This window comes from Bombus bifarius, unplaced genomic scaffold, assembly GCF_011952205.1.
Source record: "Bombus bifarius isolate JDL3187 unplaced genomic scaffold, Bbif_JDL3187 scf7180000008288, whole genome shotgun sequence".
NCBI classification, from domain to species: domain Eukaryota; kingdom Metazoa; phylum Arthropoda; class Insecta; order Hymenoptera; family Apidae; genus Bombus; species Bombus bifarius.
The window spans coordinates 643,849-658,855 of NW_022884571.1; the positions used below are offsets into that span (position 1 = coordinate 643,849).

Genomic DNA, 15,007 nt, shown 5'->3' on the forward strand with positions numbered 1-15,007 from the left:
ACATAAATTAGCTATGATAAATATTTACATTTTTCCTATACAAAATAATGCAAAATGAATAACAGTCGTTTGTGTTATATAAACCTGGGTATATGACTATGATGTAATTTTTATGCTCTAATTTTAATGTCATAGATGAACTTTAATCCTCCAATGCTACATTTCTCTGTATAGGATCAAAATCAGGAATTACTTCTTGCACCAACTGTCGTAATTTATTTTTCCTTTTTTCACTTTTTTCAATATCTATAGCAATCACGAGATATCTCTTCCATATGCCGAAATACTTGACTTTTAACTTATTTTCATAAATTTTGATAACTAACTTTGTTTTCTCTTCAGATTTTGCTTTAAGTTCAAGTGTTGTTACTCGCCACAAGTTAAAGTATTTATCTAGAAGTTTCATATCATAGAAATCTACTGCAACTTGATATTTCAAGTTTAATTCTTTCGCTTCCTGTTTCCATTCTTTAAATATCCTTGACATTAAAGTTGTGCGATAAGATGATTCGACAATTTCAGTTTTTGTTTCGTATTGTATTTCTACTTCCTTTTTCCATATCGCGAAAATTTTCTTTGTTAATTTTGTCCTATAATAATCCTCTGCTTTTTTGGTATTAATCCGTAATTCTTTGATAAGCATTACGAATGGTTTCACTATGTAATGTCGTAGAAGATACTTTCGATAGAATTCATCCGCTATACTGTTTAATCTTTGCAATTTTTCTATTTCCCGCCGTCGATTTTGTTCTTGCTCTTTTCGTAATCTTCTTGCCTCTGCCAAAGCCTATCAATGAATGAACAAAAAATTCATCATGCTATCTATATTTAAAGAAACCTATATCGATATAAATAGTTGTATTTTTAAAAAGATAACAAAGACTGCGAGGTGAAATTAGTGTTTATGACACTTAATATGACATTAATATACTTTGATCTCTTGTATAATCTGACCTCCTGTTGTAATCTTCTCTTTTTCTGTTCCTCCTCCATTCTAGCGGCTTCTTCTTTTCGTTTTTGTTCTTCGAGTTTTTGTCTTCGTATCTCTTCAGCCAATTTTACTCTTTTCCGTCTAGCCTCTGCTCGCGCTTCCATTTTCAATAAAAATTTTGGTGGTTCCGGTGGGTGTCGAGTTACCGTTAAAATTTCGTCTCTTTTAAGAAGATGTATATAATTTATTATAAATCTCTTTATATATATATATATGATAATAATAATACATATTATTTATGATTAATATATTAATTATATATATAAATTATATATAGATTATATATATAGAAAGTTACCAAAAATTTAGTATTACCTGTAACCATTTTGTTGCATTAACTGAATCAATGTTCTTCTCGTACTTTGCCCACAATTAGTGAGGGTTTTTTTTGCTATGTCCATTGTCTCCCTATTTGCTATCAATATCGCCTCTTGCATCTGTTTCAGTTTTAATTCTTCGATTATCTTGCTCTGTTCGGCTAATTTAGCTTTTTGCTTTTCTATTATCTGTTTCTGAGCATTTAATCGGCATTGTGCTGGTGGCTCGACAATTATACGTTTACTATAAGTACTTTTCTTCTTCATATTTGCATTGTTGGATTCTTTCACCATTAAGTTTTCATTTCCAATTCTTGGTTTTTGATTCTTTTTTATTACTTCTTTCTGATGCTTTATGATTGTATTTATGAACATTTCGATCTTTTGTTCTTCGGAAACTTCTTTTTCTTCTGTTTGCTTCTGAATGCAATTTGTTGCATCTTTTGCACAGGCTTTCCAAATATAGAAGTACTTTCTCATTATTTTTAATACTATATTCTGCTGAATTTTCACTTTAATGTCACGGAAACGTTGCTTTTCTATAGCATTTTGTTTTAAAATATCGAAGTATTTCCTTAGAAGATATAAACGTTGCGTTTCTATTTCAGAATTAGTTTTATCTGTAATCGTTACTTTTATGCTTCCAATACATTGCACTTCGCAATCCGCTTCCTTCTGACTTTCTTCATTTTCGAGTTTTAACAAAATATCGTCGCTTTCCATTATTGTACTATTTTTACAAATAGGATCTATGTATATATTTTCATTACGATTGCTATTGATTTGATTTTTTTGCTCTTCTACTGTTATCTATGAAGAATTTGTTATACTTCTGACAAAATATAATTACTTTACGATTACTTGAAATTCATACTGACCTTATTCCTTAATTTCCTAGTTGTCCTCCAAAAATCTTCATCGTCCGACGATATAAAATTTCTCTTCGTACATGTGTAGGGTTTCGAGAATTTAGGTCGAGATTTACTTATTTCCATCTCAAATTTTTTCAGTTCTCTTTCAAAAAATCGTTTTTGTTTCTTCATATATAATTGTTTCGTTTCTTCTTGCATTAATAATCTGCGAAGTAATATTTTGAAACAAATTTTCATAATTTTTTATCTTCATTATTTTTAACTACATTATACTTTCTAGTTTCCGCCAAAACGGAGTCATTCACGGATGAAGCAGACAAGTCCTCTCGCAGTATGCGGTGTCTCGCATTCATTATTAAATTTGGATCGAGAAACGTTTTTTCTTCATCTTTCAACATTCGAAGTTTTTCTGATGGATGAAAAATGCTCACTTTCATCATCCGATCAATTAGATTCGTCACTTCGTTCATATGTACCATGTTAACTATATCATACATAAGTAAAATAAGCGATGTTTGCGGCAAACAGTTCTAAAAAGTCATTCTAGGCTTTTGTTACGTTGTTGTTTCGTTGTTAAGGGAGTTATGAAAGTATCTCCTATACATGCGCGTGTAGTCTACATCCCCATTCATAAAGTAAGGGCTAGAAATAAACGTTGTTGGACGATGAAACGACTTCACCTTACATTGCTAAAAAAAGATTTATGTAATATCCTTATATGGTTATTTTCTATATTGTTGGAAATCTTTCAATGTATAAAATCATTTTTAGTTAAATGTATGTTATTAATAGATCAGTGGAGAATCAATCAATGTTAGCATTACTTTTACAAAGTGTACTTTAATATATCAGTATAACACAACATAATGAATACAAATAAGTTAATTATTTATGTTTTATAAATTATATTTATTTAAAAAGTTCTAATAAAATAGTTCTAATAAAATAGATGGACATATTATATAATGGGCAATTTAAGTTTTGATGTTAATTCCTATTTAAGCTCTAAACATCAAATAAAATTATTTTGGAATTATTGAAACCATTATTTTAAATATATTATTTTTAAAGTTATGCATTGTTAATTTTATCTGTCAATTCGAAAATTTCCCGCCATTTCAGTGGTTCTCAATCAGCATTATGAAAATGATAATGTCGATTGTTGACGAACCAGCGAACTGCAGCAGGTGCATCACAATTCACAAGGCAAAAAGTGCATCGACTTCGAAAACTTATACATTAAAGATGGTAAGTCTTCTGTTTTACAAAATCCAAAAGCTCAAGCATTATATCCTTACTTTTTCTCTATCGCAGACATTATCATACCTTTCCAGTGATCCCAAAATCCTACAAATGTAATCATTATATGATTAGAGAGAACGAATGTGTTTAATTTTTTTAATCCTTTAACAATAGAGCTTCTTGTAGATTCAAAGCATATTTTTAGCAGGTTACAGATGTTGTAACATTTTTGATACACAAGGAGAAATAAAATGGATCCAAGGGGCCCTCCTGAGGGGGCCCCTACTAATTCCTTTGAGATAAATAATATCGATAAAGTGTCTAACAATTTAGTAAATTGGTCTACAGATCATTCTTTCTCTTCACCAATGTGCGAACAACAAAAAAAGATGAATAATAATAAACTGTTATTTTTAACTGTAAGTAAATTTACAAAAGTATGCTTTCATAGATGATTTATCATGTGTGATATCTGAAATTATTTTGTTATTAGGTGGAATATGTGGAAGATCCATCACGGGAATATTCCCGTTTATTTCCAACATATGAACAAGTTTCCTTCTCTCCTAGACCATCGTCTCCACTTTCAGATTTTGAACATCGTGTTAGTCCTCTTGACCCCAATATGAGTTCAGCTGCTAGATATTCACCTACTCCTGTGCAACTTCCACCATCTCCGTTTCATAATTCTGTTGTTGTATTACAAGATTCTTCTTCTCCTTTAATATCCTCAACTGAATCAAATGAAAGAACAAATGTTAATTATGTTTCTCAATTAACGCATCCAATTGATACACAAAGTGTACAGCAGTCAGATAGTTCTACTGACTATGTTGCTAATGAAAATGAGGAACAACTAGTGTCTAGTGTTGGCAGTGAGTTGATTCTTATGCAAGGTAAATTTTATAAAATATTGTTCCTAAAAAAAGTATGATTTTTTTAACATTATGATGTATTATATGCATAAAACATATTTATAGAAACGAATTCCGGGCTAGAATCAGCAACAGCTCCATTAATGCTAACAGGAATGCCAAGTACAGATTTTACATTAAGTAGAGATTTTCTTGTTATGCAAGATGACCAAATGAATGTTATAAATTCATTTAAAACACAAAACCTTGATATAGATGATTCTACACATCTTTCATCAAATGCAGAAAATTCAAATAAAGAAAATAATGCAGATTCTTCAGCTGCATCTAATGAACGGGAAATTAATGAAATTTTAATACCTACTGAAGAAAAAAAAGATTGTGAAAAAAAGAATATGAGACGTTCGAAACGTCGTATAAATGATAAAAAAAGTTTATGTATATAATTTTATTGTTCCTTCATTTAATTAGTAATCTGCTGATAAACTAAGTTTATATTTTTTATAGGTTGCGATGAATGTGATGATGTGTGTACCGGTGATAATTGCACTTCACATAATGTATGTACAATAGCAGATCAACCAGTACCATCTCGTGCTATAGCAACACTGCCAGGATCATACCTTTCTATAAACAAATTATCCAATTCTGAAATTATATCAGGTGGATCAGATTATGGTGTGTTTGCAAAACGTTATATACAAAAACGTACTCAATTTGGACCTATAGAAGGTGTCTTATATCCTTATGATGGTACACCATTTAGAGATGAATTGCCATTGCTCTATGAAACTGAAAATAAAGAATTTTTAAAAGTAGATGTTTCAAATGAAAGTAGGTATTAATAATTTAAGAAATAATATTTAATAAGATAAAAATATCTAATTTAAAATATTTTATTATCAATGCAGATGCTTCAAATTGGATGCGCTTTGTTAGACCTGCATTAACATATAAAGATCAAAATTTGGTAATTTGTCAACAACGTGATGGAATAGTATTTTTGACTACAAGAAGTATTTTACCGAAGGAAGAATTAAAAGCTGGTCCTAGTACTGACTATGCAATACGTAGAAATTTAATACCACTCAAATCTACACAGGAAACGAAGGATGATAAAGGTATATAAGGTTTATAAAATATTTCAGTTTATGTTTATATTTATATTTATGCAATTCTCGATTACAGAGCACAAAAATCAAATATCTAGTTGGTCACGGCTAGATGATAATAATTCCCGGCGTATGAAAGTATTTCGCGGAAGAAATTTGAAAGAGAAAGAAAATTCAAGACAAAATAATTCTAAGGAATGGAAATGTTCTGTTTGTGGTTTAATTTTTCGAAAATCACTTTTGCTTAACTTACACTCTCTTGTTCATGGTTCTGATAAAATAAAAACTAAAATTCAATCTACAGTTTGTCCGCAATGTGGACTGCAATTTCAAAAACAAAAAGAATTGATCAATCACATTTCACAACATGGGAGATTATCTTTGCAAAAAGCAAAAATATTGACTTCTTTGTCTACATATAAATGTTCGATGTGCTATAAACGTTTTGCGACAAAAGTACGTTTACAGCAGCACTGCTTAGTGCATGGTGCTGAAGACCAAAAACCACTGCCATGTAATATTTGCTTCAAAAGATTCATGAATAATTCGGCACTCTCTTGTCACTTGAAAACACATAGAGGTGAATTACTGTATTAAATAATTTTAATTTTATTTGGGAAAGAGTTTCTCAAGTTGCTTATATCGTTCTTTTTTTGTTATTCAGAAAATAAACAAGTATTTGAGTGTCCAATGTGCAGACAACTATTTAATCAAAGCATAACATTAAAAGATCATATTGAAACTCATAAAAATGAAGATGGCACATTTAGCTGTCCTTACTGTCAAAGAATATTTATCAAATATTCGGTTATTCGTAAACATATTAGAGCACATCATTGTGAAAGAAAACACAAATGTCAAATTTGTGCAAAACGATTTGCTACAGTAGATAAATTACAGATGCATCTGCTAAAACATTCCGATCATAGGTATAGTAAGATTTATACTTACAAGATACACAAAATCAGGTAATGTGTATTATAACATGGAATTTCTTTTTCTTTTTGTAGAGAATTTCACTGTGCAAATTGTGGTAAACAATTTAAGAGAAAAGACAAATTAAAAGAACATATGACTAAATTACATAATTCACAGACAGCCACTGAAGAACAAATGTCGCAAGTTACACAAACTAAAAAATTTGTTCCAAAGGTATTTTTTACTTACTCTAAGAATTATCTAATAAGAACGATATTTACTAGTATAATTTATATTGTTACCAGGTAAACCCTAATGATTACAATCGTTTCATTTATAAATGTCACCAATGTTTGGTGGGTTTTAAACGAAGAGGAATGCTTGTAAATCATTTGGCAAAAAGACATCCAGATGTTGCGCCAGAATCTGTACCAGAGTTAAACTTACCAATTTTACGCCAAACGAGAGATTATTATTGTCAATATTGCGATAAGGTATGCACTTTATTCATTGACAAAATAAATTGAGCTATTTATTTCATATGATTTTTATATTTCTTTGCTTTACAGGTCTATAAAAGCAGCAGTAAACGTAAAGCACATATCATGAAAAATCATCCAGGAGCTGCTTTACCGCCGAGCAACCGACAAAAGGAGTCGGATTGCTCCGATTTACCGAATCCAACATTTAGTCAAACTGTCGGTAGCATTACTACTACACCACAGAGTTGTCAATGGTGTCATAAACAATATGCTAGTAAAGTAAGTTGTAAAAATCTGTAGTTTTACTTATAACAAATTAAAAATCTTTTTAAGAAATTTATTTATTTTTATAAGGCAAAACTTTTACAACATCAACGAAAGAAACACCCAAATTTAATGGAACCGGCTGATCAAGTACCGCGTTCACGTAATCGACAGCCACAGAATCAAAATCAGCCCCCAGTACTTATTGAAGATCACTTTGTATTGTCCGATTATATTCAGACGTGTGAAACAAATTCAGATTTTTTTAAACCAAGAATAATCAAAATATCTGATGATGTTGATCTAATAGGCAATGGATTAGAGATAGTTGGGCAACAATTTGTTCGTATGCGTGACATACGCTGAAAAGATCTGTGGCAACCTCAATGAGAGGTTTTGTCAATTTAATGAGATATGAATCTCATGAGTTTGTGCACAGTAAAGAAACACTGTGTTTTTTGCTGCTGTTGCCAAATAAGGGCATTGATGCCCAGGAGGATTAATTGATTCTCCGCTGGAAAGTATTTGGAGCACAGCTTGGCTAGCGTTGGTGCGAAACACTGAACGCTATTTTGTTGATTGTATGGTTGACAATGATGTCGTGACCGTAATTCGGTCGTAATTTTGAATAAATTTGTTGAAACGGAGCACGCACTATTTTACGAATACTTTGAGCTCCAGGGCGAAAACATGGAGGAAGATTTAAATGTTAACACACAATGGGAAACACAAACATGGAGACTTAAGACTTAAACACAATGGGAAACATGTTAGTTATTGAGGTCTTTGCTCAAGGTATTATGAGTACAGAGCACAAACAGGTAGAACGAGTCCTCTTATTGTCGGTACATCACTGACATTAACTCTAGTAGTTTCTTTTAAAATTTCGAAAAAGCTTCAATTCGATGTGATTCAATTATGGATGTTAGAGTGATCGAATTTGAGCTTCAAGTTTAAAGTGAAATTTAAACGCAGCTGAAATTTGGAAAATTCGATGAATCTTAGATCAGTGTAATCTCGTCTATACTATGTGATTTTTTTTTATAGACCTGATCGTAGTGTCTACATGTTACATCTGACTTTGATGATAAAACAATTGTCTGTAGATTACACAAAATGTTGTAGTCTGTAAAGAATCGCCCGATCACTTTTACTCTTTCTCGTAATTTATAACATTCTGTCATAATTACTACCGATTCTCGTTTAGAAAAAGATATCTGTGTTTCCAGTCTAGATTTTCGATTAATCGGATTTCTTTTTCGCGCGAACCTTTCAGAATTACTAGTTTCACTAAGGAAGTTTAGTGTGACAATTTTTGCATCCATCATACTCATCGAATTGAAATATCTGATTGAAATTGAAGGTATTAATAGTTACCTAGACAAGAAAACTTTTGTCTTTGTGATTTTATGATGCATGTAAAATTGATAGCGTTGCAAATTATCCATATGCACTTTGCTAGTTTATCAAATTATAACAGTGAAATACTATTAGCATTCCAAACCATAATTTTCTAAATGTAATTTCATATATCATAAATTGGCAAGAGAATTAAAAATTTGTTTTACATGCATTATATGTGCATAATATGATAAATATTATGGAAAAACAAAGACAAAAGAATGCATGTTTGTTAATGTTGTTGAGTACATGGAGAACTGTATTGTAACGTGACTTAAATAAAGTTACCCGATGACTGATCTATGTACGATTTATTGTACCGCAAAATCGGATCCTATAATTCTTTACTCGACATGCTACAAGAATATCCTATATTTTTCTCTTTATTTAAAACTATTGTATTACTAGTTAATACTGTGAGACATCAAGTGAGTTCATATTAACAGTTAGCAAAAAAAATACCCAATAAATTTATTTCTTTTCATAGTTTGAAATCGTTTTACTTCTTTCTTGACATTTTGTTTTTAAACTTCTCGGTAACGATGGCCAGAGGGCCAACTGCATCGGACTTAAGAACAACGGCATTAGATGCGATCGTACCCACACTAGCCCCTTTTTGTGATTGAGCCATTTCATACAATTCTTTTTGCATTACCGCCAAAGAAACCTTGTTCGCTGAGAAAAAATCTTGCATAGAAATCAGTTCTCCAGACATTCTTCTTGGAGTTTCCAAGTAATCTGATTTAAACGAATCTCTTGCTGCTATCCTCGTTCCTCTTCTTTTTGAAAAATAAATCGTAGACAAGGAATATTTCCTCTTTGGCAAATGTGATGCGGCCATTTCCTGATTTCTGCATTGTATTTTTTGTATGATGCAATTTAATCCTTGTTTTATTATAATCGATGTCACGTTCAATAGGGAGTATGTGCAACAGCAACCGATCAGCAAAAATATAAAGTTAATGAAACGATACCTGTGTACGAAGAAATTATGTATCAATACTGCAGTGTATATTATTATTGAAGATTTCGTGGGACGTACCAATGAATGTAAGGATAATACGAGTTTTGTGTACTAACGAAGTCTCCGAAACCAATAGTTGCAAAACTAACGAAACAAAAGTAGAGAGCGTCGAAGTATTCCCAATGTTCGAACTGAACGTAAACCGCCGCAGCGCAGCAAGCTATCATACAACACACTAATAATAAAAATAGCATAACCCAATATACGCTTGGTTTCCATTCATCGACATCTAAATGATCGTCATCATCTTCAAGTATGTCTGGTAAAGATTTTTCATTTTTGGACGATCCGAACGAACGTCGAGATATTGATGAATTTTTCCGAATATGCCTTTTTAAACGATGGATATGTATCACTCTCAAAATCCAAGCAAGGAAAGTGATGATCCTTTCAAGAAACAAGTTGAAGAATAAAATTCCACCTGTGTTATAAAAAAGATAATGAGAAAAATGATTAAACGTTTATCTTTAATGGTTAAACTATTGTATTACCGGAACAACCAAGAAAGCCATACAGAACAGCAACTACCTTACCCGCTCTCGTTTGCGGTGTGGTATTTCCATATCCTGAAAAACAAATTAATAATAATAACATCCACAATTTATTTCGAAACTGAAATGAACATATACAAACGTAATACAAAGTACCGATTACACAATACTGGAGAGGATAACTGCAAGACTAGGTCGCAAGATATTAACATTCTGGAATTCACCGGCACATTCTTATGTGTGCTGCGGACGACGACCCTTACCCCTTTATTCAATGCTTTTATGACCAAGTTATGACGCGATAATACAGTCGTCAATAAATTGACTTTTAAGTGAATAATCGGAAAATGATCAAACGTGCAAACAAAATATATAGGGCGAATATGGTAAATTATTTCGTAATTACTGATACACTCGTGTCTACAGTCTTTCGAAAAAGAATACAAATGGAAGAAAAGTATAACTGAGATAAAGACCAGCATATGTGCCCGGCGTTCCACTGACCTATTATTACGGTTCAGTTACACTATAAGATGAAATGTTTAGAGTTCCAAATAGGTCATGATATATTTCTTACCAATTGTAGAAACTATGGTACCCACGAAGTGAAAGCTGCCAAGAAAATCCCATCGTCGGCTCTTGTTGATGACACCGGAGAATGAAGCGTTTCCATATGCGTATAATAACTCATCTAGTCTTTGGAGAGCAATTGGACTACCTTGCAAATGATACTTTCGAAAACTATGATAAACGCGCCAAAATTCTGCAGTCTATATAGTGAGCAGAAGTTTAACATACAAGTATTAACTTTTACTTCGATATTTATTTAAATTGAAAAATAGTAATAGAACACAGCAATCTAGACTAAAAAGGCAATTTAAAATGTAGATAAAAAAGAACAACCAAAAGGTAAAAAATGGTTTCATACCTGTTGCACTTCAAGATCAGCTTCTAGTTGTTGAAAGATTGCAGCGCCAGCTAACATGTACAGTGTCAGAGCGGCGAAATGAAGGATGAATCTTGCGTTGTCCTCTCCGAGGCCACCGGGGAGACACATCACCGACAATTCTCATCTCTCCAGATACAAGAGACTGGTTGCAATCCCCACTTTTGCCTTTCATCTGGGTTGGCGCAAACTCAGCGACGAACATCTACGAAAATCCGCAGATGCATTGTCAACGAACATTATCAAGATACATCATTTAAAATCTATCGCGACTCAGAATTTTATGATTCTTCAAGGTATATTTTTAATTCGATTACTTCTTTGTATTTATTTTTTTAATTACCTGTATTTGCTTTAACATAGTGTTAGCATTTGGCATATCAAAATTTTATTCGGATGACATGTTGCAAAAGTTTGGTCGTATTATTTGAAAGATGTACAATATTGTATGTTACGTAATTTTGCATTGTAAAATTGCAGGGCTACATGATTTATAAAACTATGTTGCGGAAAATATAAGGCAGTAGCATATATCGCTAGTGAAAAAATCCTATGAAAGGAAGATTCTTTGACTAAAGATAGAAACCAAGTCACTCTACAAATGGGTTTCTTGCGCATAAGGATGTAGCGTAAACTTTGTACATGATTATTTCGTGGTCTCCGTAATTCTTTGAACTGCGACCTTAAATACGCAACATTTATGTCGTGTTATCCATTTTTTTTAATAACACTATGTGTTACAGACCAGCCGTTTACTAGTTTTTAAAGGATGGGATTTTTGGGATAGGAAAAAATAAATCATTGTAAATTTATAATAAAAATAAAGTTTGTTAATTTATGTTGGCAACCTAACGACTCTACAATGTTCATATAAATACTGTAAACTAGGCACATTGATCCTTACATCGAAATAGTTGTAGGTACATACGTAAAATTCATAACATTCGCATTAAACACTATAATACTATTAAATACGATATCTGACTTAACAGATTTCGCAACGGCTACACTATAGTTTAATTAATCGCGCTTACAGTACGATTATCAATGCCTCGTTTGTGGACCTTCTTCCAATTTCCGCCAAACAACCTACGTAGAACACACATTAATATAACACAGTTAATTTTTAGTTTCTCCCGAAATGGAACCTTATGTCCAAATACCAACTTACATTGCACATTTCTCTAACCAAGGCCTTTTCCCCGTCGTGACCGCCTTCTCGTTCTAGTTGTTCTCTAACTTCGAGAACCTGAAGAGCTCGTACCACTGCTTCTGGTCGACCTCCTATGTGAGGATTTTCGCCTGGGCTGTTTTGACTTTCCCAGGTTTCACCAGGTGGTACTTCCCAACCCTGCGCTCTTGCTTGTAAAAGACTCTTATCTTCTTCAAGCTGCTTTACCCGTTGTTCTAAACTCCTTACGTACTGCATAGTTTGGTCTGCAATACAAATTTGAAAAACTGATCAAAATTATTCGCATAAAAGTATATCTTCTGTTAAGAATCAACGTAACAAACGTGATAACTGTACCATTAAACGTAGATGCATGCCTTGGTCTCGGGGGCGCGGTTTCTTCGGCATTCGTACTTGAACTTGAACCATCTCCATCATCTCTTTGACCACCTCCTCTCTCTTCATCCAAATAAAGGCAAAGTTCCTTTAGCTCTAAATTATCTTTGATTAACTCTTGCTGTTTGTTGTCCAATTGACGCAATTTATTCTGATAAGCGGATACTTCCTGACGCATAACACTCGCCGTATATCTTCCGAATCTTTGCCATTCCCTCGCTAACTTTCGACCCTTCTGTCGATCATCGTCCAGAAAGCAACAAAGATCTCGCAGCTCTTGATTATCATCGCTTAATCTTTGGTTTGCTTCTTTCAGTGCCCGAAGCTCGCTAAGCTGAAATAGGAATGCGTGAGTCACCGATATTCGCACGCATTTTTGTCATAAATTGAAATCCTACCGAATTAGGTATAGGGTAAAAATAAATTTTATGAACAATTCGAAGTTTCTAAAATATGCATTTATTCTTGAGTGATAATTTTTTAACGAAGAAGAATTCGATCATAGTGGAGATTGTTTGCGGCTGGAATCATATGTGCGTGACTGGTTCAAATTACGATGGTGGACCCGACCCGTGTGTGACCTAAAAGAACCTCAAGAACTTCCGTGTGATGTGCTTAAAATCGGTGATCGTATCTTTTTCGCGAAACGAAATAATAAAACAGAGATATCGTGATGTTAGTAGAAAAGAAGGTTACAATTATTACTTTTACTCTTCCTCTCGTTTATTCTTCCTCTGTATGACGTACAAACTTTCGCTTATTATACTACGTAAGATTAAATCTATTTGATTAAAAAACAGGTGAGAAACTAGTGAAACTCACCAAGCTTTGTATCTGTCGATTCTGCTCGGCGGCGAGCCTTGCGATATCGCTCTCGGTCTTCCGAACAAATTTGAGCATCTCCACAGGACCGAGCCTTAGAAACTCGTCGTCGGTGATCCTTTGTCTAAGCGGCGGTGTCTGTGCAGTGTTTACCGTGGGATATTGACCGTTAGGTGGCAGGTACTGACCTTGGCCGACCTTGGCCTGAAGGTAGGTATGAGGCTGTGTTTTAGGGACGGATGCAGTCAAAGTGTTTCCGCCTTGAGGATGATGTCGATGCTCTATCCTCGGTGAATATTTACTCTGCACATCCTTCTGTTGCGGCACAGGTCGTGATTGGACGGGTTGATGATGATTCAAGGTCGCGACGGGACCTTGACCAGTGGTAGACACCGAGGTTGGCACAGAAGGGCCTGTACCAAAATGAGGATGATTCTTGAGGATACCGCTGGTTGGCTGCGGTGGTGGCTGATATCGCGGTGGCACTTGCTCCACTGTCGACTTGATCACGTGCGAAGGATGCTGCTGCTGCTGCGGCTGGGACTTACTCTTATTGGACATCGCGGCTAATTTAGCTCCAGGCTGCGCTGTGTCCCATTTCAGAAAGTCCACCGTGACTTCTTCGTGTCGACCTGCCTCGTTCGACCCGCTAAAATCTGGGTCGCCGTACGGTCTCTCTTTCTCTTGCTCTCCTGCTCTCTCTTCAGATCGGATATACTACTTAAGAGGTGGCCCACGCGATATGTGTCTTACCTCCGCGAGTCTTACCTTACCGTCTATCAAACTTCTCCCCTTTTCCTTTTCTTTCTCTTGCTAAGATTTCTCTTCGTATCACTGTCACCTTATAAATTTCTCTAAACGTCCCTTTTATCCAATATTTTACACGCCTTGTCCTCCGCGGTGTCTTGTATATCGTTCAGTGCAACATACTCTACCACTTTTAATGAAATTGTAATTACGAGAATTCGAACAATCCTGACAAGATCTTTAGAGTTAAATTATCTGAACACATCGAACGAATCCCGTATTCGTGTTCGCGGACAACCTTGGCTTCGTCTCGGTATTAAAGAGTCGACGTCCTCGGTTTACGCTGTAACTCCGAACGATCGCGTGGTATACTCACGTTCCAGCTGTTAACAATCGGATTAAAGCACGGAAGCATAGTTTTGCGAAAGACTAGGATAAATATTGGCCGCATGGACACTTATTTTCGTTACGAAATCCTGAGCATACTAGCGATATTGCACTCCCGAGAGCTAATGCGCTCAGCCGGGCCCCCGTTTTTCTCGCTGCGGGGCCGCCGCATTTCACAAGGCGCAGTGCCGTAACATCGAGTGGGGCATTCCAGTGAAACCTTGTCGTCCGTGGCCACAGAACTGTGGCACTGTACAACGACAGAAATAAACTTTCTTACACATCTCTCTGGATTGTTAATTGATTTAGGTTGCTACGTGTTGTTGCAACTACCTCTCTCTCTTTCTTTCCTTCTTTTACATATACTCGATGGTTTCTAATATCCGGAAAAGAATATAATAATTCAATCGCCCAATGTTACGCTACTCATATCTCTATTCAATTATTTTTCATAAATGCCAGTTTGCGGAAGTGTATTTGAGTTAAACCACACAATCTTATTAAATAGCGGCACTTTATCTTGTTTACCGATACCAGAGATCAATGTTA

At 34.3% G+C, this 15,007-nt stretch overlaps 4 protein-coding genes across 6 annotated transcripts; 1 reads left to right on the forward strand and 3 right to left on the reverse strand.

The window, feature by feature from the left end:
* Window positions 1-72: 72 nt before the first annotated feature.
* Window positions 73-3,648, reverse strand: LOC117212372 (calponin homology domain-containing protein DDB_G0272472-like). Its single transcript, XM_033457158.1, has 6 exons — window positions 3,507-3,648; window positions 2,454-2,822; window positions 2,187-2,385; window positions 1,307-2,118; window positions 955-1,153; window positions 73-787 (listed from the first exon to the last, which is right to left on the reverse strand). Exons 2-6 carry the CDS (start codon window positions 2,675-2,677, stop codon window positions 143-145), a joined length of 2,079 nt encoding a protein of 692 aa, XP_033313049.1. The 5' UTR covers window positions 2,678-2,822; window positions 3,507-3,648; the 3' UTR covers window positions 73-142.
* LOC117212362 (PR domain zinc finger protein 10-like) lies at window positions 3,267-8,777 on the forward strand. The gene is made up of 12 exons (XM_033457139.1): window positions 3,267-3,428; window positions 3,628-3,841; window positions 3,916-4,318; window positions 4,403-4,735; window positions 4,805-5,131; window positions 5,209-5,418; window positions 5,486-5,989; window positions 6,074-6,338; window positions 6,420-6,561; window positions 6,633-6,821; window positions 6,897-7,088; window positions 7,164-8,777. The coding sequence occupies exons 2-12, from the start codon at window positions 3,674-3,676 to the stop codon at window positions 7,437-7,439; spliced, it is 3,009 nt and encodes a 1,002-aa protein (XP_033313030.1). The 5' UTR covers window positions 3,267-3,428; window positions 3,628-3,673; the 3' UTR covers window positions 7,440-8,777.
* A 166-nt stretch (window positions 8,778-8,943) lies between these two features.
* Window positions 8,944-11,047, reverse strand: LOC117212364 (potassium channel subfamily K member 13-like). The gene is made up of 5 exons (XM_033457141.1): window positions 10,918-11,047; window positions 10,567-10,759; window positions 9,990-10,064; window positions 9,517-9,919; window positions 8,944-9,448 (listed from the first exon to the last, which is right to left on the reverse strand). Exons 1-5 carry the CDS (start codon window positions 11,044-11,046, stop codon window positions 8,974-8,976), a joined length of 1,275 nt encoding a protein of 424 aa, XP_033313032.1. The 5' UTR covers window position 11,047; the 3' UTR covers window positions 8,944-8,973.
* A 696-nt stretch (window positions 11,048-11,743) lies between these two features.
* Window positions 11,744-14,712, reverse strand: LOC117212365 (coiled-coil domain-containing protein 85C). 3 transcript variants are annotated; one of them, XM_033457144.1, is made up of 5 exons: window positions 14,098-14,712; window positions 13,325-14,025; window positions 12,464-12,836; window positions 12,107-12,372; window positions 11,744-12,024 (listed from the first exon to the last, which is right to left on the reverse strand). In XM_033457144.1, the coding sequence occupies exons 2-5, from the start codon at window positions 13,883-13,885 to the stop codon at window positions 11,980-11,982; spliced, it is 1,245 nt and encodes a 414-aa protein (XP_033313035.1). In that variant the 5' UTR covers window positions 13,886-14,025; window positions 14,098-14,712; the 3' UTR covers window positions 11,744-11,979. The 3 variants fall into 3 exon arrangements, with proteins under 3 accessions (XP_033313035.1, XP_033313033.1, XP_033313036.1); XM_033457142.1 differs by having other exon boundaries at window positions 14,093-14,712; XM_033457145.1 differs by having other exon boundaries at window positions 13,325-13,737; window positions 13,873-14,712.
* Between the last annotated feature and the right edge of the window lie 295 nt (window positions 14,713-15,007).